The 23,407-nt window shown below is 39.2% G+C and overlaps 1 protein-coding gene across 4 annotated transcripts in view; it reads left to right on the top strand.

The window, feature by feature from the left end:
• Positions 1-23,407, top strand: part of TAPT1 (transmembrane anterior posterior transformation 1) — a 95,910-nt gene that overhangs the window by 47,212 nt on the left and 25,291 nt on the right. For 2 of the 4 annotated variants that reach the window (XM_053254967.1, XM_053254965.1), the window contains exons 4-5: positions 5,944-5,967; positions 16,679-16,841. In XM_053254967.1, the coding sequence (XP_053110942.1) occupies positions 5,944-5,967; positions 16,679-16,841 (187 nt within the window). Of the gene's footprint in view, positions 1-3,986; positions 4,055-5,943; positions 5,968-16,678; positions 16,842-23,407 lie in introns of all 4 variants that reach the window. The other 2 variants (XM_053254968.1, XM_053254966.1) reach the window with 2 other exon arrangements.

The raw sequence follows: 23,407 nt of genomic DNA on the forward strand, positions 1-23,407 counted from the left end.
AATAAACAAAAAAAAATTCCAACACTGAATATTCGTTTCTGAGCCTCACCCCATGGTGGTTCTGTATGGCAGTAAACAGCAAATTGTGATTGGAGAGCAGATAGAACTTTTGAACTTTTTGAAAAACATGCTAAGAATGTTATCTTCTAGATTTTTATTTAGTTAAATTGTAGCTGTTTACACAAGTTAAAAGCATGTTTTCTTTGTGACTGGCAAAGGAAATGAAAACAATAAAGGTGAAGTGTGCCGTCGAGTCAATGTCGACTCCTGGAGACCACAGAGCTCTGTGGTTGTCTTTGGTAGAGTACAGGAGGGATTTACCATTGCCTCTTTCCACGCAGTTTGAGATGATACATTTCTGCATCTTCCTATATCACTGCTGCCTGATATAGGAGTTCCCCATAGTCTGGGAAACATACCAGTGGGGATTCGAAACGGCAACCTCTGGCTTGGTAGTCAAGCCATTTCCCTGGTGTGCCAAAAACAGTAGAGTGGATTATATAGCCAAAGTACACAATGCTTGTGCTACAGCGTGACCACGGTTAAATGTAAGAGTCTTGGGCTAAATCTTTAATAAACAACTTGCAGATGCAGTGGTTTGCAAGTGGAGATTACCCTGGATTATACTCTTTACCAGTAAAAAGCCATAGTGGTATTCTTACCACTAGTCACAGCTTTTGAATTTCCCCCTCATATTGAAAATTCTGTATTGTATTCAGAGGTAGAAACAGGTGGAATTAGCAAGTGGAAACAGAGGGCATCTTTGCCAGTTGAGTTAAAAAAAAAATTAACTTAGATGTCAGGGATGATTTTCGCCCCAGATTTACCAAAAAAGGGAAAAGATGGATTAATGCAGATGAATATATACAGAGTGGAAACTGACCACAGTGTGCATTTTAACCCCTTGGTGAGCTGGACATCTGTACTGACCTGCTAAGCAGCAAGGAGAATTTTACTAGACCCCACTGCCCTAGGTTTCACGTTGGGTGTACAAGTGTAAAAACTTTCTCAAGGATCAGCTTACATAGATCACATGGGACCACTTGTTAATGGTACAGTGTTTTTCTTTAGCTTCCATCTCTTCTCATTGCTACCACTGCAGAAAAGACTGGGAAAGATATTTTTTTCCCATTACAATGTCAACATTGTAACAACAGTTGGTCACATTTTCTGTTAGTAAAACCCTGTAGCGATTAGGTTTTACACAATCTGATTACACTGGTATAGACATTGGTAAAACTACTCAGAACTAAAAATTAATATCTAGGATGGCATTCAGACTTTTGGTGCAACAGTTCACCATTGGAAGAAGCTCCTTCTGTGAAGGAGAGTTCTGTTTGTTTAGGGACCCGCTGTGTGAGTACAATTGCCCATCAGTTCACAGAAGGAGCTCCTACCAATGGCATGTTGCTGCTCCAAAGATCTGGATGTCAGTCACTCTTGGTGGGTAAGTGAGAATGTGTTCTATTTTGCTGAAACATAAAATCATAGGGAAGGTAAAATTGTGATTATTAAATCTCCACCTGAAGAAAGAATTTTCCATATATATATATATATATATATATATATATATATATATATATATATCAACAGACTGAGCTTTACAATTCTGAAAATAGGAATGAATCAAGTACCCTGTGGCAGAGGTGACTTATATTAAAAGTTTTCAGTTAAGATGAGTTGATGAGACTGCAGAAGAATCTGCCTTTGAAATCAAGATATAAGACTTCAGCATATCCAGTGGTATGGGATTTACAAAATAGGCTTTAGTACACAACCCAGTTGGATCAACCTTGGTATTAATTTTCTTGATTTAAATAGGATTGCCAAATCAACAGTTTATTTGCTCCTTTTTTCAAAATATCCCTTTTGAACTCTTTACTCTAAATACATTTTTGCTGCTATCTGATAAGCAGTTTGTTTCCTGAATGCTTTTAAGAGGGTCACTTTATTCAGTATGAAATACATATTTATGATGCACTGTATAGTTGTTTCTCTTGTGTTATAAATGGTTGCTATTCATTTGTTCATTTTTGCATGTTTTTAACAGTTTAAAAAATTGAAAAATGTATTCATCCAAAATCATGTAGGTCTGTTTAACAAATGCCACTTTAGGAAGTAAATTACTGAAATAACTAAGTTGGCTGAGAGTGGATGGTTGCTTTTTGTTTTCCTGTTTTGTGTGGGTATTCTTCCCTTTGCTTTGTTTGAGCTGCTTAAAATGTCTTCCTATAGACACAACATCATATTCCATTCTATTTAGAAACTAAAAGTGCTCCTTCCTTCATTCTGTTTTTTCCAAGATCTCAGTAGAGAGACTAAGTATCCTATATCTCCATCCTTTGTTTGCACTTCATTTATCCTAGTCTCTTGTAAATTATTTGAAATAAAGATTATATTCCCTCATTCTTTATTCCTCTGAAAGCATAAAAATCCTTTTCTTACCCCCCACTTAATCCTTATTCATGGCACCATGAATGGTGTGAAATGCAAACAGATAATTGCATGTAGTCTGATTTCAGCATCCAGTTTCCTGGGCTAGAAAAAAACAGAGCAGAGAGATTGTTTCATAGATAGAATTGTTTCCTGTCTTTTTGTATTTGTGTAACTCAGATCATGTTTTGGCAGATCATGTATGTAGAGAGGAGAGTCATTGAAATGAGGTTGGTTTTTTTTGGCAAGGCTGCCAAACCTATTTTTTAAATCATTGAACTAGACAATTTGTTTATTTAAAAGTTAAAAATATTAAATACTTTTGTTTTTCAAGAAGTTTTCTGTTTGCACTAGAATTTGTAGTTTTGGTTAATATTAGTGAAAAGTCATGCAATAAAGATTTGCTGGTGTCTTTATATCCTGAGAATCTAAAGGTGCTTTCAGCTGGAGGGTTTCAGAATGTCAGGCATATTGATTCAACACACCTAATTTTTGCAGATCAAATGAGATGTGCTACTCCTTGCACACAGAGTGGACTGTGGCCTAATAATAATTTAGCACTTGTGGCATAGTCTAAAAAGCAGCAGTTATGCAGTATTCACTCCCATTGCTGATTTAGGGCTGCAGCACTGAATCCATATTGGCGGAAGCTGCCCGTTGGACAAGCTGTATGGAATTCTTTTCAGCAAAACTTTATTCATCATTTATTTATTATATTTGCATCTTCCTTGTCTGATGAGCTCAGCATAATTTATAGCAATTTCATCAAAGTTATATTTATAACTGTTCCCTATAACACCATGGTAACTTTTGCCATTCATTATTAGAGTCCAGTTTGGTAGCCAGAAATTTTCTGCCCTAATTTTATGGGGAAACATGTATTTTCTCCTTAATCAAGATGATGCCTCCCCCCAAAAAACTTTGTGTCAAGATAGCATTTTAAGAACTTTTGAACAGAGGTTATATCAAGTTTACTGTGATCCCAAAAGCATAAATTAATCCGTATACTTGGATCAGTTTTGTATCCTGCTGTGACAAGTGTATATACTGTTGTCTGAGGTAGTATAGTGTATGTGTGTGTGCACGTGCGTACACACGCACACACATTCTTTCCTTACTAGAGACCATAGGAGCTTCATGATTGTGGGGAGATAGTATGTATATCAATTGCTGACCTAAGTCTACAGAAGAGTGGTAATGCAGGCCTTTAAGAAATGCAGGCTTTCTTCTGTAGTTCTCTTTTGTTTGCCTCATAGTCCAACTCTGATCATTTAAATTTAAACTTCTGCATCAAACTTTGATTTTACTCCATTTTTTGCAGAGGTCTAGCTTCAGGTTCAATTACCCAACATTCTTAAGTAGGCAGAAATAATTATTTCCTTTCATCTCGAAGGGAAAAATACCCTTTTCCTGCTGCAATTTGTGTATGCTACATGAGGGAAAAGAGAGCTTTCAGAATCCCTTTCCCTCTTTTCCATGATGGTCAACATACGTAGTGTAGCAACATTACAACCTTCTTTCTCTCTCTTTCTCTTTTATTTCTTGTAAATCAGACTGAAGGGAAGAGCACTTTCACTTCCTTTATAGGATGGAATGTGATGTCTCATGGAACTTCTCCATGGTGAGTATATATCCTGATTTTTTTCCTATGCTATTGGGTAAAATGGCACCTTCATAGAAACTGTAAATTTGTAGACTGCATTGCTAAAAATGCAGCCAAGTTGCTTAGATCCATAGAATTCATAGATTTCTCCAGCTTTTACAGGTGAGAGGCTTTCAAGGAAACAGAATGTTATCTGACACTTGCAGTAGAACCTATCTTCCTAAATGGTTTTAGAAATAGGTAAATACATTATTAAATTTGTTGCATTCATTTTTTGAGAGGTTGCCCCGCCAGTTTCCGAGAAAACAATGTGTGATTTCTTGCCTGTTTTGCTGGAAATCCTAAAAATAGCTGACATGCAGATTAAATTACTCATGAATAGTCTAGTTGGAAGACTAGCAGAGCCAGCGTGATGTAGTGGTTAGAGTGCTGGACTAGGACCAGGGAGACCTGAGTTCAAATCCCCATTCAACCATGACACTTGCTGGGTGACTCTGGGCCAGTCACTTCTCTCTCAGCCTAACCTACTTCACAGGGTTGTTGTGAAAGAGAAACTCAAGCATGTAGTACACCGCTCTGGGCTCATTGGAGGAAGAGCGGGATATAAAATATAAATAATAATAATAATTATTATTATTGAGACAAGGTGGTCATGACTAACTAGTCCTGTTAATTTCAGTGGGTCTGCTTATCAGTAATGTAATCTGGATGTCAACCAGTGATTCCCAGGATATGGACTGTTAAATGAATTGCTGTAGCAGTCTTGTAAATAGCCACTTGCCTGGTTGTCTATGGCAAGTAAAATTCAGTTCCAGGGACTAGTTAGGAAAGCTTCTATAAGGTGGTTGTTTTCTTTCAGACCGCTGATGTGCCACAAACAGCCTCTGAACCAGTCCGAAGACTGGCGATTCTGCTGGTTCGAAGGTGATGGAGATCTATCTTTAAGAGCAGGGGGAGGCTCTTAAAGGAGTGTACTTACCCCTCCTGTCATTTCCCCCCTGCCAGTGTCCATGTTTTTCAAAGCCCATCGGGGTGGCAGCGTACCTCCCTGCTGCCCCGTTGCCCCCATCTTCCAGATATGATCGGAAGCCGCTGACGTGCTTGTGCTGGTGCACGTAGGTGCCTCGGCGACTTCCGGTCATATCCAGAAGATTGGGGGGCAATGGGGTGGCAGGGAGGTACACTGCCACCGCGGTGGACTTTGAAAAACACGGACACAGTGAAAACACAGACGCCGGCGGAGGGAACCCGGCACGAGTGGTAAGTGCACCCTCCCCCGCTCTTAAAAATAGACCCCCGCCGCGGTTCCATGTGGTTCCATGCACATCCATAGTTGTGGGTTGGTAGGCTAGTGAAAATTCTTGCGGATGAGTAACTTTTGTGAACATATTTGCAAGGCTGTGTTCTTCTAACTTGTGCATGCTGATGGAATGTGGCAGAAGACCAGATTAACTGCTAATGAATTGGAAAATTAACATAGTTCCAGTATAAACTAAATCTAGAACAATTCAAAGCAGATTGAGTGTCTTTTATATAATAGTTTTTCTATTACTGTATATTACATAGTATGCTTTATGTTACCAAAATATTTGGCAATACTGTGTCATAGCCCTGTGAAATTATTCTTTGAACAAATCATGCCCTGTATTACTGAATTTTGCTTCAAAGCTTATTTTTTATACCACAGAGTATCTCTGCCTCATTGGAAGACTGTATGGTCCCCACCACCAATGTGGACAGTTCTGTAGGGCATAGCATACTAAAATATAATGATTATTTTAAATAAAGGACAATACTGTTTCTTATTAACTACCTCACCCAATTATTTTAGATGTAAATTTCTCTAGGGAAAGTTTTCTGACTCTTTTTAGTAATTTCCTACTTTGCCTTGTTTGTTTTTGAGACAGCTCTCACCGGGGCCTAAGGATGAGGTTGGTGTTGGTTTTCTTTCTTAGCATGTTTCTGTGCTGTCTGTGTGCGCATGAAGTTTTGTGGTTAAGCAAACTGCCAATAAATTTGGCAAGTCTTCCTAACTTCTTTAAATATTTCTTATACAAAATGCATGCTTTAACTCCAAACAAGAAACTTGTTCCCTAAGGCTTTTTCCTCACATTATGTGGTTAAAACCAGACTTGTCTTTCTGATGAATACACCTGTATGAGTCACTTCTTTCCAAATGTTACATTTGGCGGAGGTGTGTGTGTGCGTGTATAAAAATGGATGTGTAACATTCACTTGTTACATTTTAGGTATGCCCTTAAAATCTTTAGGTTGCACCTAAAAATGTAACTTATGGATATAGAAAGCTGCTTTATACCAAGTCAGACCATTGGTCCATCTAGCTCAGGATTTTCTACACACACTGGCAGCAGCTTATCCAAGGTTGCAGGCAGGAGTCTCTCTCAGCCCTATCTTGGAGGTGCCAGAGAGGGAACTTGGAACCTTCTGCAGTGCTCTTCCCAGTGTGACCACATACAGTTTTCATGCATGTAGTCTCCCATTCAAATGCAAACCAGGGTGGACCTTGCTTGGCAAGTGGAACAATTCATGCTTGCTACCACAAAACCAGCTCTCTTCCCATAGGAGACCATCTAGTTGCAGCTATTTGAAGTTGTTGATATTTGTTGTCATGTCCAAGCAAAACAAGAGGCATCTCCCTTCATCTAAGGTGTGCTCAGTAATTTAAATAAAACAGAATTTAATTCCAAACAAATTTCAGTAAAAAGCACCTCTTACATCAAAATGCTCAGGAACATGTGCTCTCTAATAATGCTCCCAGAATCAACCCTCTAGGAAATACCTCTCATGCTTTTTAATGATGCCCTCAGTTTCATACCTCATGAAATAATTAAGATAGAAGATTAAATCAAAAACCATCTGAAAAGAGTGCATTTCAAGGTTCAAATTGATATCTAAGTATTCAAATACTTTGAATTAACATACAATTCAAGATCCACTGTGGCCAAAATAAGCAGCACTCTCTGGCAAATGCTGGGGCCCCAGCATGCCAGGAGGGTGTACCACTGCTGATGTCTGTACTGCCACTACACTCTCTAAATCCTTCCTGGTGATGCTCTGTTGAGGGCCAGGCCATTGTTGGGAAACCAAAAGGTCACCGCCAGCCATCCTAGCCCTGAAAATAGTGCCACTGCTTCTTTCAGCCAATGCCAGGTAACTAAGCTCATCAAGTGAGCACCACCCCCGGTGGGCCCAGGTAGGTTTATGCAGCGATGTTAGTGATAACAGCCAGTACAGTTCTTCTCAGTGCTGGCAATCTGGAGGTGCCATTTTAACTTCCCCATAATGCCCCTCCCACTAAGATAGTGGTGGTACATGGGGTCTGGGAAACTGCTGGAGAATTAAAATGGTACTTCCAGCTATTTCAGTGCTGATGCCATTGTTCGTACAGCTGGACAATAACACTCTCTCCTCAGCTAGTGGTCAGAGAGGAAAAGCTTTAGGCCCAGGCAGCTACCCTGGGAGGCCTTGGGCAAAGTGGGTTAAAACTGCTAAACACATACACTCATACTCAAATTGAGCTTCCTTTCCTCTCCTACGCAATCTCACAACCTTCTTTCCTTTAAAAAACAAACTCCCCCCCCCCCCCCTTCAACTCCTCAGGACTCTGTTTTCTCCTTCGGAGAGCTTCACTAACTTAGCACAAAAGAAAAGTACTTACCCTGTTTAAGACAAATGTAGAATAGCAGCAAGGAGGAAACAGAGTGCCAAGGAAACACAAGAAGCTTTGGGTTGAGTTCTAGTACACTGAAAAACATTTTCTGTACCAGTTTTGGGGGGGTTCAGATTCTATTCAGTTCAGTCCCTGGCTAGGATTATGCTTTGTACACCAAACATGTGCAAAGAGTATTTTAGGCACTTTTCTTGCACATTTTGATACTTAAAGGATAATCCGAACCAGGCAGTTTTTTTAGCATAAAACCTGAATCACACCATGGAAAAGATTAAGGCTCTGACTGATGTGGTACACAGGCTTATGCTGGCATTTACAGTTGGTCTGTGTCTAAATGGTGGTCTTATGCCAGAGTGCTCTTGTGCAAATACTTAAACCAGCATACATGTACGTCAGGGTAACTTACATTGGAAATTCTTAAAACAGTTTACACACACTGCATTAAGTATTTGTGCAAGAGCGCTCTTGTGCAAGACTACCGATGTTGCCTTAGATGCCTACAGCAGTGCAGGCTAATTGGGAACTTTAGTGTAAGTCTGTGTAACTTAACAATTTCATCTTATTTTGAATATAGTACTTCTTGAATTGTATGTGAATTCAAAGTATTATGTATTGTTAGAAGTTGGAGATGTGTTCTGTGAAATGATTTTTTAAAAATTTAATATATAAATAGGTTGCCCACCTGTAACTTAAGATCTGGTAGAGATCCGTCAACATCCATAAGAATGGGTTCTGTGCCTGCGCAGGACCCTCGCAGAAGAAGCTTGTTGTGGCAATAGAGCCCCAGCTCCATGCCCCAGTGTGCTATTTAAAGGTGGGCCGGTTGCCATGTTCCTCAATTCTTTTCCGACCGCTGCATTCGGACCTTGGTCTGTCGTTCCTCTTAATAATCTTAATTATTTTATGAGGTACTGAGTTTGTGCTTTTGTTGAACAGCAGTATATATTCTTAATACAGGTTGAGTATCCCTTATCCAAACTGCTTGGGACCAAAAGTGTTCTGGATTTTGGACTTTTCCAGATTTTGGAATATTTGTAATGAGATATTTTGGGCATGGGATCCAAGTCTAAACATGAAAGGTTACTGTACACTGTATTTTATTTTTTAGGTTTTAATGATAGTATAAACATGAATAAGCATTGAATTTACAATAACTAAATAAATGTAATGTAGCTGTAAATGTAATGAAAACTAAGCTGCAAAGAGTTGGTGCTGCGGGCGCACACTGTGGTAGTTTCCGGATTTTGGAGCATTCCGGATTTCGGATGTCTAGATTAGGGATACTCAACCTGTAATAGAAAAGGTGTTTAATTACACTATTTAAGGAAAGATATAATTAGCTTATTGAAAAAAGTACCTTAGGTTTTTTTTTTCTTTTGCAGTAAACAGAGACCAAGACAGTTGATATCTATCCCTACTCTGTATAGATTGCAGGGATATTGGCCTAATCTGAATTAAAGGGGGGAAAACAGTTCAAAAAATTTGGAACTTAACTCGGCCCTAAAATATTTTGGTTGCTTTGAATCTAAACTGAACCCCTAAACTCAAGTGATAATGGGTTCAAAGTAAGTGATTGAATAATCAGGCCTGGACATTCTTTTGGAGGTGGCAAGGACTTCTCTTGCTTCAACTGGGGAGGAACAGTTTTTCCCAGTGAAAGCCATCTGTAAAGAACAGGAGTAGGAGAGAGTGATAAGCAAGTCCTAGGCCTGGAAGAGACTTGCTCGCCACATACTTCTGTTCAGCCAGAAGGTATTAATGTGGAGGATTCTTGAACTGAGTCTGGAACTTGTGTTGCACTTGTTCCTCCTTGCTGCCATTCAACTTTTGTCCTAAGCAATTTATTTTCCTGGGCTTTTTATTACTGTTGTATGTATTTAAGTTTTAAAATGTGCTCAAGTTTAGTAATTATTATTTAATTCATTTTAAATATTGGAGCTGCATCCAAGCAAGAGTTTGATATTGCATGAAATGTATCTAAATGTCTGATGCAGTTATTAAACCACTTCTTAAAGTTTGTATTTGAATCGGAACTGGAGAGTTTTGAAAAATGTACTGATGAATCTGAACCCAAGTTTGCAATTAAAACTCTCTGATAGACTGATAGAATATGTTAACTTTGTAATAGCTTTGTGTCATAATTTCTTGAGCCATTCATCAGTAGTAGACGTCTAAGCTCCACTCCACAAATAGGCGATGACGGTTTTCGTAGTGATGATTTTGTTGCTAATTATTTTCTAATTATCTGAAAAGCTATAATCAAGACAATTCAACAAGATCACTGCAGGACAATACTGGACAGTTCCATTACATAAGGGATAAATTCTGATACTTGTGAATGCCTGTTATCAAACCCTAGTATACACTCTTGTTTAGGAAATATCAAGTTCAAATGGAATTAAATCATTTTTAAATTAGTCTCTTTCTCATGGCAATTTAAATCTGATTGAAATCAGTCCACCTTCCTTTCCCCACTACTCTTCCAGGGCTGGATTATCTGATTACTTTCCCGTGTATTTTTGAAATATTAGATTAGTAATATCATCTCAGTAGAGTACCTTTTGGAATTTTTAAATGATGATCTAGCTGTAGAAATGTCCAGACATTCGCTAAGTTCAAATATTATTCCCAACCTTGGTTTGGGAAATTTAAACCATAGTTTGGTAAGACATTTACAAACTATGTTTACGCTAGGCTGGCAAAGTCCAGGGTTGCAGCAAAAATTGCCATGGAAGTTGGACCTTGATGCTGATTTTCAAGGGCATACAAGAATCCCTTGCCAGCCGTGAGGGTTCAGTTCCTGGAAAACCCTGGGATTGACAAATTGCAATTGGTGAGGCATTAAAACCAATAGGAAATGGGGTTAGGGGAATTGCAATCATGAAAATATCTTTTTAAAAAACCTAAAAATTTAAAAACCCTTAAAACTGCCGAGATTCAGCCACAGGAGTGAGCAGATTGAACCTTGGGAAATTTTTTAATCCCACCCCCCGAATCACAAAAAGGCATGTTTGAACACCCCCAAATGACTCAAGGGTACTTTAAATTGTGTGGAGTCAGCAGGGACAGCAAGAGGAATGAGCAGATAGAATCTCTGAATCCCCCAAAATTGCCTGCCTCGAAAAAACTAAAAAATCTCTCCAACCGCAGAAAGTCGGGTTGCAGTTGGTGAGACTGGTCACAATTTCCCAGTCGTGGTTACTCAAAATCACGATTGGGAAAACCGCAGTTAGTAAGGGATGACTGTACTTGGTGATGGAGTAGGCAGACCATGCAAAGGGATGGGTGGTACTGAAGCCAATCATAGGCAAATATCAGTCATGAACACTAGGTTTTGAGAATTTCTGTATACCACATTTTAAAACAACCATCTGCTTTTTCATCATGTTTGTTGCTTAGGATATCGGCAATAACCTGTTTGTGTTTACTTGGATGAGAAACAATTTGAAGTGTGTGTGTGTAGTTGGTACCTTGAAGTGGTTCACTCAGGTCATATGAGCTCATTGAAGAGCTTTGTGGAGTAAACATACACCCAAAATATATAGTTTTATATAAGATTTTGTTAAATATTAACAACTTATTTCTGTTATACAAAATAGAGCTGCCAAAAATGTCTCTTGTAGTCAGGCTTTCTTGACTGGTAGCTTATCTTTTGTTCAGACACTTCATTGCTTGGAAGCTTTGATAACTAATTCTGTTTCCTGCCAGTAAATAGGGGATTATCCTGTTTTTGATGTTGCATAACTTTGATATGGCTTTTTAAATAGGGATTTGGCATGGACTGATCATCACGTAGTGTACCTGTACTGTGTGTTTGTATAAGTCTTATTTTTTGTCGTCATTGCCCATAGAAATGTTCTTCTTAACCAGCAGATGGAGTCAGTACTCTGATTATGTGTGGCATGAACAGAATGCGTTTAAAATAGTGGCACAGAATACAGATCAATCTGATGGCAATCCATTGGGAACTCATTTTGTTTTAAAATTTTCTGTACTGCCTTTCAATAGTGTATTTAAGGCAATTCACACAATCTGATTGATTGTGTGAACCGAAATTTAAAGCCTTGATATACACCATAAAAGAAGATATAACTTCTTATAGATCCACAGATTAGTACAAATGTCTCCTTTAAAGAGTAGTTTGCATGGCAGTAGTTTAGTTTTTAAAATTTGTTGGAATGTGTAGCATTACCTGATCATAAAGTTTAGGAGGGATAGCAGAATAACAAATATAAAATAACCAGTTAAAAAACATGCTAAATGATAACCTTTTAAATACAGCCCAAGTAAATGGCACATTTAAGGTTAATCTGACTTTAAATCATGACTTTAAAAATATAATGTAATATGCTGGCTTTGACTTCCACCCCAAATATTCAATATACATGTTTTACAGACTCCTATGTTTTCTTTTAAAGTTCCACTTAATCTTACGCTGTCATGTTAATCTCCACAGTGACATCTGCACCAGACATTCAAGAGTTACATGTTAAGCAGTTAGTTCCTATCCATTGCGGTCACCAGAAGCTCCTGGCCACAGTGGATAGAAACTAATTGTTTAAGTTGTAAGGTGGTTAAGTTGTATTAGGTGAAGATGAAGGCAGACTCTGGGTAGATAGTGTGTAATTATAAAGAGAAAACCATACAGGAATCTGTATATGTATATATTGGATATATGTGGTGGAAGTCAAAGTTAGCACATTAACTGGGAATTTATATGTATTTTTAAATCCAGGGTTTTTCCATTTTATCTTCTTGAAAATCTGTTTGAAATGAAATGATTAACATGTTTTCAGTCAGTAGATGTAAAATTAAATTGGAGATACCTTTAGGATCTTTTTAGCCTACTTTCCAGCAGGCTTATGAGATCACCCAGCCTTCTGTGTGTGTGTGTGTGTGTGTGTGTGTGTCTGTCTGTCTGTCTGTCCATCCATCTGCGTGTGTATCCCACCCTCCCACCCCATCAACTTTGCAACTCCTGAACCAATATGAACCAAATCGGGTACAGATGTAGGGACACCTCAACAGTATAGTTTGTGGTTATGTCATCCACCCCAATCCAAGATAGTGGACACATAAATATTTGAGGCTCGTGGGCTAACTTGTGAACCGCCTAACCAATTTGAACCAAATTTGCTACAGCTGTAGGGACACATAGGGATGCCCTAACGGCGTGGTGTGTGTACAGTTGCAGTGAGTGACACACAGGGACACCTCAACTTGAGGACTATCTAACTGATTTGAACCAAATTAGGTACAGTTGTAGTGAGTGACACACAGGGACACCTCAGTGGTGTAGTTAGTAATGATGTCATCCACCTTGATCCAAGATGGTGGACGTCTGAACATTTGAGGTGCAAGAGATCTAACTTGTGGACCTCAATTTGAACCAAATTTAGTCCAGTTGTAGAGAAAGTGAAAGGAAAATCGGCTGATTAGTTCTTACTAGAACAATTTGTTTCATTTTGTCTTGGCTCTCTAAATGCTGGCCAGGGCAGCAGCAGGAGGCAAATGTTGCAACCCTAAAAATTTTGCCTGTCAGACCTTTCTGATCTGCAGATTGGATAAGAGCTTGTCACATGGGGGTTTCCCAACTGGATACAGTGGTTTCATTCTGAGGAATAAGGAGTGGAGAAAGGGGATGGGTTTGAATTTAAGTTGTCTGGGTGGAAAAGAAACCAAGTACTAGAATTAACTATGTGCTGTGATGGTTGCTAGTAATTAGATAGCACTATGGGGACTTGAGACGATGGTTTTTAAAAAGCAGATCATGTTCTAACACAGTCCTTGATAGAAATGAATTTTAATGCAAAGAGAAAGTGGTAGAAAAATGCAATAGAACATGAAATTGATGTATGTTTAGCACTGTTCTCTCTAAGGCGTGAGCATGTGTGTGTGCTCACAAGTTTTTGGATGTCCACTCAGTTCATTTTAGATCCCGCTCAGATTGAATCAGGAAGGCCCCATTCTGCATGCAGGTGTGCACACACTGCCTTGATACTGCTGCCAAGAACAATACTCATTCCTCACAGAGATGAAAAAAATTAGAGGGACCACTGATGTTTAGTTCTCTTACATAGGAGACATTTTAAAGTGTGCTACTTCCTTTATTTTCCCCACGGATGTTCAACAGATATAGAATAGAATATAGAATATCTATATCTATATAGAATATATTCTATATTCTATATAGATATAGAATGTAGAATATCAACAGATATAGTGCTCCTTACCTATTTGTTCTTTCCAGATTTTCCAGTTGAGGAAACAGCATAGATTTTCTGACTGCTATAATGTGAAAAAAATGAGGAGAAGTGAATAGGAGAGCAGCCTGTTTTTTCTCTGCACCTCAGAACTAGAGAGACAGTCATTTCTCTATGATGAACAAATGAATTGTCTGCATATGGATACATTGTTAAATTGCTGTTTAGTAAAATTGATGGAGTTGTAAAAACTTTATTCCTAGTTTATCTTGTTAATAAGTGTCCTGATTCAAATTTTAATAGGCTATCTGCTTACTAATGTGTTCAAATGTGTAATTTGAATCAATACTGACAGAAATATAGACACTTGATAGATGGATCAGCTGCCTTGTCGGTATTATGTTCTTTAGTACAAGCAATCACCATTTAAAAAAAAAGCTAATGTGAATTACTTCCATGTAATCTTTAGAAAAAACAGGAAGTTCTCCCATATGAACTTGTCCATACATTAAGATTTTCAGGAAGGCTCCTGCTCCAGGGTCCACTGCCACTGAAAGTGTGATTGGTGTGCACCAGGGATGGGACAGTTTCAGTGATAGTATGTGGATTATGGAACGCCCCTTCCCTTGAAGTACAGCAGGCCCTTTCATTGGTCAAGTTTTTGTGGGTTTGCTGCTCTGGTTTGTTGCTGCTAGGAGGTTTTATCGCATGCCTGATTTATGCTTGGTTGTATTTATTGATGCTTATATTCACTTGTGAACTATTTTGTGGAAAGGTGGTGTATACATTTTAATAAAATATCGTATTTTAAGTATGGTGATTCCCCCCCACCATTAGTTTCATGTCTTTCTCAAATTGTTTTGTAATTAAAGGCAAGTATAAGTATACATTGAGCACATTACTATCCACAACTGAATGATTCAATCTACAGAAGAAGCAGTAAATAATGCTCAGTGCTGTTAACTGAGTAGTATGAAGAGGAAAGAGATGAAAAGGCAGTGATTTTACTCCTGCCCAGGGCATTATAGACTTCTCTGCAGGTGCAGCATCACAGCACCGGGCATTCTAGAAGCCAGGCCCATAGTACAGCTTTGAACCAATGTATTGCAGTTGGTCAACTGGCTATTGATTTAAGGTTTCAGCAGTGGGAGAGCCACTTCTCTGTGGTGCACTATCACATTGCTAGGTAGTGTGCATGGATATGGGGGACAGTCATGTGGGTCTTTCCCTTCTGATTTGTATCCTCTGCCTTGGAAAAAGTGGTAAAGAACACCCAAATCACTGGCCTCATTTGTAGTTACTTCATTTATATACCCTCCTCACTGGAATAGGATTATGCCATGGGGAAGTCATTCCCTCCCTCTCTATCTCTGGTTGTACAGTATCTTTAAAATTAGTGTATATCTTCTAAAGAGTGCTGGAAATACTTTGTTACAAAGAGCACAGAGCTGAACTGACCTCACACTCACAGCAATATTGCCATCTCCAGAGTACCCAAGATGTGACTCAACAAAAACCCTCTTACATAGAGTACACTCATAGCCCTGTGGGCACAAGGAACAGCCCATCTGGGAAAGTTGTGCACCTTAATCTTACACATGTCATAGAAAAAATATGATTACAACTGACGTATCTACATAATGGCCTACAACCCCACTAAGAGTTGGGTGTGTGTGTGCGGTTTGCGATGTGAAGATTCCATATGCATACGCAGAGAGGGACAATTTCTGGTGATTTCCATTTCCTTTGTAGTCACCTCTGCCTCCTGAAAATGTGTCGCCGTGGTTGGTAAGGAGGTGCAGGTGGCTGCCAAGGGGAGGATTGCTAGTTGTCCCTTGCTAGAAACATTCTGCTTTGTGAAATTCTTCGCTTGGGTGTAGACCAGTGTGTTTAGTGTTGGGTTGATAGAAGTTGGGGAATGGAGAACTGGAAAGCTTTGGGTGATCAGTGTGCTCATAGCTTTGGCCCTCTTTTCTTGCCCCTGTTGCTGCCACAGGTTTCAAACCACCACCCCGCTTCAACCTTTCTTTCCCAGTTCCCCAAAAGGATTGGAGAAATAAGTTTCAAAAATTAGGAAATGACAATTTGATTCAAATAGTGCAAGCAGAATAAAGCCTGCAAATAAACCACACCAACTTGTAGGGAACCCAACCACAAATTTCTACAAACTTTGTGCAGGGTGTTTAAATTTCCTGCTTTACTTTTGGGTTATATTCTAACACTTTTAGAATATTTAACTTCCTGCTTCTCTAGAATTTCTATAAACATCTTTGGCTTCAGAAGGGCAAAGCTATATAACATGCCATGAGCAAAGTTTTGTTAAGCATCTGCTTGATGATCACGCTTTGGATATGCTGGGTCAGTTCTGGGAATTGAGTTTGACCTTGTTTAATTCAGAAAGCTTTTGAAGGTTTTGTGCTTGTAGCAAAACAATTTGTCTGCTTTCCTCTTGCAAATCACTTTCAGTATCCTTTTAATTTGAGAAATGGAAAATGAACATGCCGAGTAGCCCATACTAAAGAGCTAAGTATAAGCCATCAGCCTTACGTGTGAGGTTGACTGGAGTTAAAACCTGCAGAAATGTGCAACATTTCTTTTAAGACTGAAAAGATGATCATTCAAAGCAAATATAACTTGGTAATTTCATGGCTTTTGGACTTGCTTATTTACTTTGTGCAATTGATTTTAAATTGGTGTTATGCATGTACAGCTAACTGTATAAACGTACTTTTGTGTTATGTGTTTTAGTGATAGGCGTTTGCTGCAGCCTGCTCAGGTGTGTGATATTTTCAAAGGAGTCATATTGGTGATCTGCTACTTCATGATGCATTATGTTGACTATTCCATGATGTACCACCTGATAAGAGGACAGTCTGTCATCAAACTGTACATCATCTATAATATGCTTGAGGTAAGGAAAATGGGCATCAAAGCAAACTTTCTTCCTGGACATATCCTAGGGGTTTCAGCGTGTTCTGGATGGAGTTGCACTCCCTCTTGAAGGAGCAGGTTCACAGCTTAGGGGTCTCATTGGACCCAGTGCTGCTCTTAGAGAAACATGTGGCAGCAGTGGCTAGGAGCGTTGCACAGCTTCAGCTGGTGCGCCAGTTGTGCTCCTTAAGAAGGCTGATCAGGGCTCTGTTACCTGTGCCTTGGTTATGTTGCATTTGGATTATTGCAGTGCACCCTCCATGGAGCTGCACTATAGATGATGTAGAATGCAGCAGCCAGACTGATATATCTGGAGCCACCTGGGTTCTCATATTACACCCACTGGCTGCCAGTCTGTTTCTGGGTACAATTCAAGGTGCTGGTTATTACTTCTAAAGTCCTACATGACTTAGACTTCGTGTACTTTAAAAGGATTGCCTGTTCCCATATGACTAGATCTGCCAGGAGAGCTCTGCTTCATGTGCCAACACCTGCTGAAGCTCGTTGGTTGAACATGTGGGGCAGAGCCTGCTCCATGATTGCCCCCAGGCTCTCAGATGAGTCTTTTTAGAGGAAACTGAAGGCTGCCCTTTTTAATTCAGGCCTTGGCCGATGAATAGGTGTCCTCTGATTTCTTTTTAGTTAGTTGTAGTTGTGTATATTGATTTTTAAAAAATGAAATATTGTGACTTGTATTATTTGTTCATCCAGGATGAAGGGCAGGATCTAAATGTAAACAATAAATATCAGACATTGATATTAACAGTGGTAAAGGCTTTTGTGCTTTGAAATACTCTGTCTTTTCTGTCATGTTAGGGAATAAGCTTCCATACATTACAATACTTAAAAGTGATACATATATCTGTTTCACCCTTTTTAGTATTAAAGTTTATTTTAGTGTTTGTCGTAGCCAAATTCATAGAAAAACAAAAGGTCTCAAATTGCAACTTGATAGATATTGACCCAGTTAATAAATACATTCCTAGGAGTATTCTAAATAGTGGCAGGGATTCTTGGAGCTATTTCAGGTGTAGCCAAGGGTTTGGGCATGCCCTGTAGAGTTTCTGACTCTCTTTCTATGATGGCAGACCAGCACCCCCAATGTCAGAAAACAAGTTGTTTTTTAGAACCTCATCTTCAAAACTGGTTTGCTATTGCTATTATAATTAATGTGCAACCTGCCCTTTTCTCATAGGCTCAGGAAGACATACATAGAAATTATCCAATCTTATCCTCACACCAACCCTGTGAGGTAGTTTAGGCTGAGAGTTTCGGCTGAGAGTTTGTGATTGTTCCAAGGTCAAACAGTGAGTTCCATCACTGAGTATAGAAATCTGTTCGGGTCTCCTGTCCAATTCAACACATTTAACTCTCTGTGTTTGAGAAATAATGGCCCAAAGTCCCCTTTAGTATGCACAACTAGTTGCATAGTTCTTTGGATCCCAACCAACAATAATTATAGCTTCCTAGGTAAGTATTGCAGATCTTTGAAGGGAAGTATATATGTTAAGTTTATTTACATATCTGGTATGACGTCAAGCTAACAACAAATCAGTTGTGAAGCAATCAACATAAAGATCTGTTTTTAAATGAAATATTTATTTTCAACTCTCTGTTTCTATTTATTATCCTGTCCTTCAGGATATTTTGTCCAGATTGGCTATCGGTATTTAGGATAACATTCACAAGACTAATGGCTGCAGACTAAAGACAGCTGTGAGCGCTACCCATAGTTAAAACAATACAAATACAAAATAATAAGATGACTAAAACAACAGCATAGCCTAAAGATCATCAGCACGAAATGTACTGTATTTCAAATTGAAAGATCTGGGCAAAGAAAAATGTCTCTGTTCCACATCAGAAAGATATAAGTAAAACATGGGTGAGTCTCTCTGGGGAGAGAATTTCTCAGGGTGTCACCACTGAGAACCTCTTTGCTCAGTCACCACCTACTGTACCTCACCTCTCCAGTGACATCTGGAGAAGGACCTCTGAAGATGATCTCAGTGTTTTGGCAGGTTCATGTGGGTGCTCTGTGCCATGTCTTGAAGCGTTCATAGCTTTAATAGTTGCAGAATTGGGGGGAGCGTCTTGCCTAAAACCATAATTTTGTACTTTGAGAAAGTACAAAAAGACCTGTAGACATTTTCATTTTCAGAGGAGTTTATTTTATACGTTGCAAGTTTCACATGCCAGTGCAGTCATACCTGTAGATTACAATAATCAGCTGAGACTACCCCACAAAAGTAGCCTACAATTAGGTGTCTTTTTTTCTTTTAAACTGGACCATCTTCATTTTCTCTTCTTTTTTTTCTTTTTTTTTTTGCAGGGGCGGGGAGGTTGCTGCTTGCTATCATTTACAGTCAAAATCACTTTTCAGTAATGAAGGATACATCATTCTTTTTTGTTTTCTTTGGGCTGGTTAACACATTGTCACCCATGTGCGTGTAATAAAAATTGCGTGTACAGCTTACTGGGCAATATCTGGGCTAGTTAGTTTTTACTAAGCATCATTAAAGCCAGAGAGACAAGTCAGTCATGATTAAAGTCTCATTAATTTCAGTGAGGCTTACTCATAGCTAATTTAGTTTGAATGTTGCCCACTGTGTCTGCATGCAGGGGGTGACTACAAGGAGACATTATAGAGGTGTATTAAATTATGCAGCACAAGCCTTTACCATTCACAGTACTATTAAGTCTTTTTTTCTTAAAGGTGTTCTTAAACATTGGCACTAAATACCAAGGAGGAGACTAATTTTGTTTTTCCTATTCCCCCCCCACACACACACACACAAACAGAAAAGTCCGACAACCTTATTCTTCCATCAGTGCATATTGAGTATCCAAAGATTTTTTCCCCTCCAACATTTAGAAATGTAACATCCATATTTTTCCTCCCAATAGGCTCTTTCTGGATCTTTCAAATAATTTGCACAGGAAAAGTAGGTTGTGTGGTTCATTTGCTGAACTCCCCCAAAGGAAATCTGGATGAAACATTCAACACAGTTTAAAATGACATTTTTCTCTTTGTTTTTAGATTTATACCCACCGGCTCCTGCTCCTTTATGAACTCCCGATGTATATAATGCTGGTGACACAGCCGCCATCATGGAATTCTTCTGGAGCCTGGAGCCGGAATGTAGGGTTTAGGTAAGTCCAGTTTAAAGAGAGGTGCAATATTGTGTGGTGTTTAAACATTTTAGAATGCTGGTAAAATACAAAGCCAGATATACTAAGAGATGCTTTAAAATAAAAAATAAAAACTCCACACAATATTCCATAAGGGTATTATAGTGAAATTGTTGGTGCTAATACAGTGCATGTTGGAGCATTTCACTTGGAAGGAACTAGAGGACGTTGGCAATTTTGTCCTTAAAAAAAAACCACATTATATTGAGTGTTTTCTGCAACAAACCTTAACTGAATAGGCAAGCAATAAGAGCCATCAAAAAAAAAGCTATGAAAGTATGCATGAATATGCAGAATGGCAGCGTTAAAGAGTTCAGAAGAGGAAGTTGCAGTTCCTTTGGTAAGCTAGGCCTAGAGAAAATGATGTCCAGTTCCAATAGTGCCTCCACATGAAGTGAAAGTGAATCAAATCAGTGGGTCCATCCTACCCCCATGGAGATGCCACTTGATTTAACCAATGTTTCTATGCCACTTGATTTAACCAATGTTTCTACTTGGTTGTGAGTCTGCTAGCAAAATCACACCTCCTATGACATGAGGTCCAGTGAATATGTGTCCTGGGCCCTAGAGATTATGGGTTAGATCCTATCTTAGTGCTCTATGAACAGAAGCTCCTGTTAACCAAAGGAGAGTTGCACTCACAGAAAGAGTCCTGTGGGCATAGCTCCTCCACTTAACAGAAGGAGCTTCTGTTCATGCTAAGTTAGAATCCAGACCTCTGACAAATGACAGTCACAGTTATCATTTCGTAATACTTAGATTAGAAAAGTCTTTCTTCTAATAGTACTGCTGAAGCTTGGTTGCTTGCACACGTTGTTCCAAATTCACAAATATTTGTTGCATCAGAGAAGTTCTTGATATCCATTTAATAATAAATGTCTTAATAATGCACATTGTCTAATATTTCATTTTCAGGGAAGACTTTCTGGCATGCTGACAACTATGACAATCCCTCCCATCAGCTCCGTATTCCAGCTGGCTGACATGACCAAGAGTCCTTATATTGCTAACACCCAAATTTGCAAAGTGATGAAGTTATCTGTAACATAATTAGATATGAAATAATTTCCCTTTTTAGATTCTGACCATTTACGTAACAGATATCCTTTTTCATATCCATTAGGGATTGTAGTGGATTTCAGCCCCAGGCTTTGTCTGAAAGCAAGCCCACGTGAGGGGAAGAAAAATGCTGGATCATCCTCTCTCTTGCTTTCACCCACAAAGGCTGTTACTTTAAACTTAAACCATTCCTTTAGTAGCTCAATCGCTGCCACCACACCCACTCTTAACAGGGTTTAATCCCCCTGCCCGCCCGCCCTGGTGTGGGCAAAATTCCAGGGAACTCTTATTCTCTTTACTATTGGAAAAGTACACAAAAACCTCCATGTGGAAGCCTACACATGATGAGAAAACCTGGTAGGGTTGCTGAGCAATTACAATTGAGACATGTGTTGCACCCCTTTTCCTGAGTTAAAAATCCACTCAGAGGCAGGTAAAATGCAAAGAACAAAAAGAGAAAAGCTTTATTTAAAATACTACAGACTGCTTCCTTTTGAGGCTTTCTCAGCTTCTAGTAACAGATAAAAGAAACATTTAATAGCTGCAAGAATTCTTCAAAAAGCACCCCAGTTGCAAGGAACAGGGATATAGGAACCTTTAAAAGCCCCCTTAGGTTACAGAAACTGTTGCAACACCCTGGATGGACTTGGGCACAGGCTTAGCATTTCTTACATTACAGATAAACAAACTTAGAACTATTGTAAGGATTTGCAAAGCACACCAAAAGAAAGTAATTTAACACACTCTAACACACTGTTCCCTGGCTAAACCTTTCGAAAGCCAAGAGCCCTGGCTTCCTTCCCCCTTTGAACTCACCCCAAACCCCAGGAGAGAATTCAAGCTTCCTGCAATCCTATCTCTCAAGAATCTTCAAATGTCCTTCCATAAGAGAATTCTCCAGGTTAGCTGTTGACCATGAGGCAGCAAGATTCCATCCCTCCTCACTAAGCCTTCCACCCGTCCTCTCTCATCTTTCACCTTGCTCCTTCTGAGAACAAAGACACACTTCTCTTCCTGCTGCAAGGCCCTCTAGGTCCTGCCCACCATGTGCTGAGTGGCTGTTCCCTAGCCTGTCAGCCAGGACAGGGTTTACTTCCGGTTCACTCTTTAGGGTAAGGGAGGGCCGATTGCTACAGGGATAGAAATGTATAATGTGAATACAGTTAAATCAAGTGCACCTTAATGCAAAGCAAATATTCTCACAATTTTTTGAATAGACATTTTCCCCTTAATTTGTTATCAAAGAGCCCCTGGTGGCGTATAATAAAGAGCCCCTGGTGGCGTAGTGGTAAAACTGCTGCCCTGTAACCAGAAGGTTACAAGTTCGATCCTGACCAGGGGCTCAAGGTTGACTCAGCCTTCCATCCTTCCGAGGTCGGTAAAATGAGTACCCAGAATGTTGGGGGCAATATGCTAAATCATTGTAAACCGCTTAGAGAGCTTCCAGCTATAGGGCGGTATATAAATGTAAGTGCTATTGCTATCACCAACATTGTTAATAGAGGTCGGGTTACGGTTGCTGCTGGCTTGTTTGGTGGCGACTCGAAACTGGGCTTTCTCTGTGACTGCCCCGGGGCTTTGGAAAATCCCCCTGTTGAAATAAGAGCATTTCCTTCTCTGTTTGTTTTCAGGAAGACCCTCCAGACTCGCCTGTTTTTGCAGGCTTTTAACTGGAATTACTTTTAATAACCTGTTTTATTAGATTGTTTTATTGTGTTTTGTGGAATTTTAATCAGTTTTTACTCATTTATATTGTGCTTTAAATTTTGTTTACTGCCTAGAAATGTACATCTCAGACAGTATAAAAATATTATAGATAAAAAATTGGCAATATTTACCAAATAGGTTGACTTGTCCTACCATAATACGGTTTGACTGTGCTAAAGACTGCTCAGTGTTATTTTAATGCTGTGGCATATACTACTAATTGGGCTTGACAAGTAGCAGGTGGCAGGGAGCCATGGCACCAAGACATTTAACTGGTGCCTAGACTAGGATTTTATTTGTTTGTTTTATTTGATATACTTCTCTTCCTAAAGTTCCTCAGGGCAGTTTACATTACAATCAGAAATACATAATTAAAATCAGAAACCAATTAAAAGCAGATTTCAGTGGCAATTAAAACTGATTATCATTAAAAACCAGGCTAAAAAGATGGGTCTTTAAGGAAGATATTCCCCTCATATCTGGAGAGAGCACATCCCACAACCTAGGGGCAACAGAGAAGGCCCTATCCCAGGTCACCACCAGATGAACTGGTGGCACCCAAAGACAGACCCCTCCTGAAGATCTCAG

Source organism: Hemicordylus capensis, chromosome 5 (assembly GCF_027244095.1).
Source record: "Hemicordylus capensis ecotype Gifberg chromosome 5, rHemCap1.1.pri, whole genome shotgun sequence".
Classification (NCBI taxonomy): Eukaryota; Metazoa; Chordata; class Lepidosauria; order Squamata; family Cordylidae; genus Hemicordylus; species Hemicordylus capensis.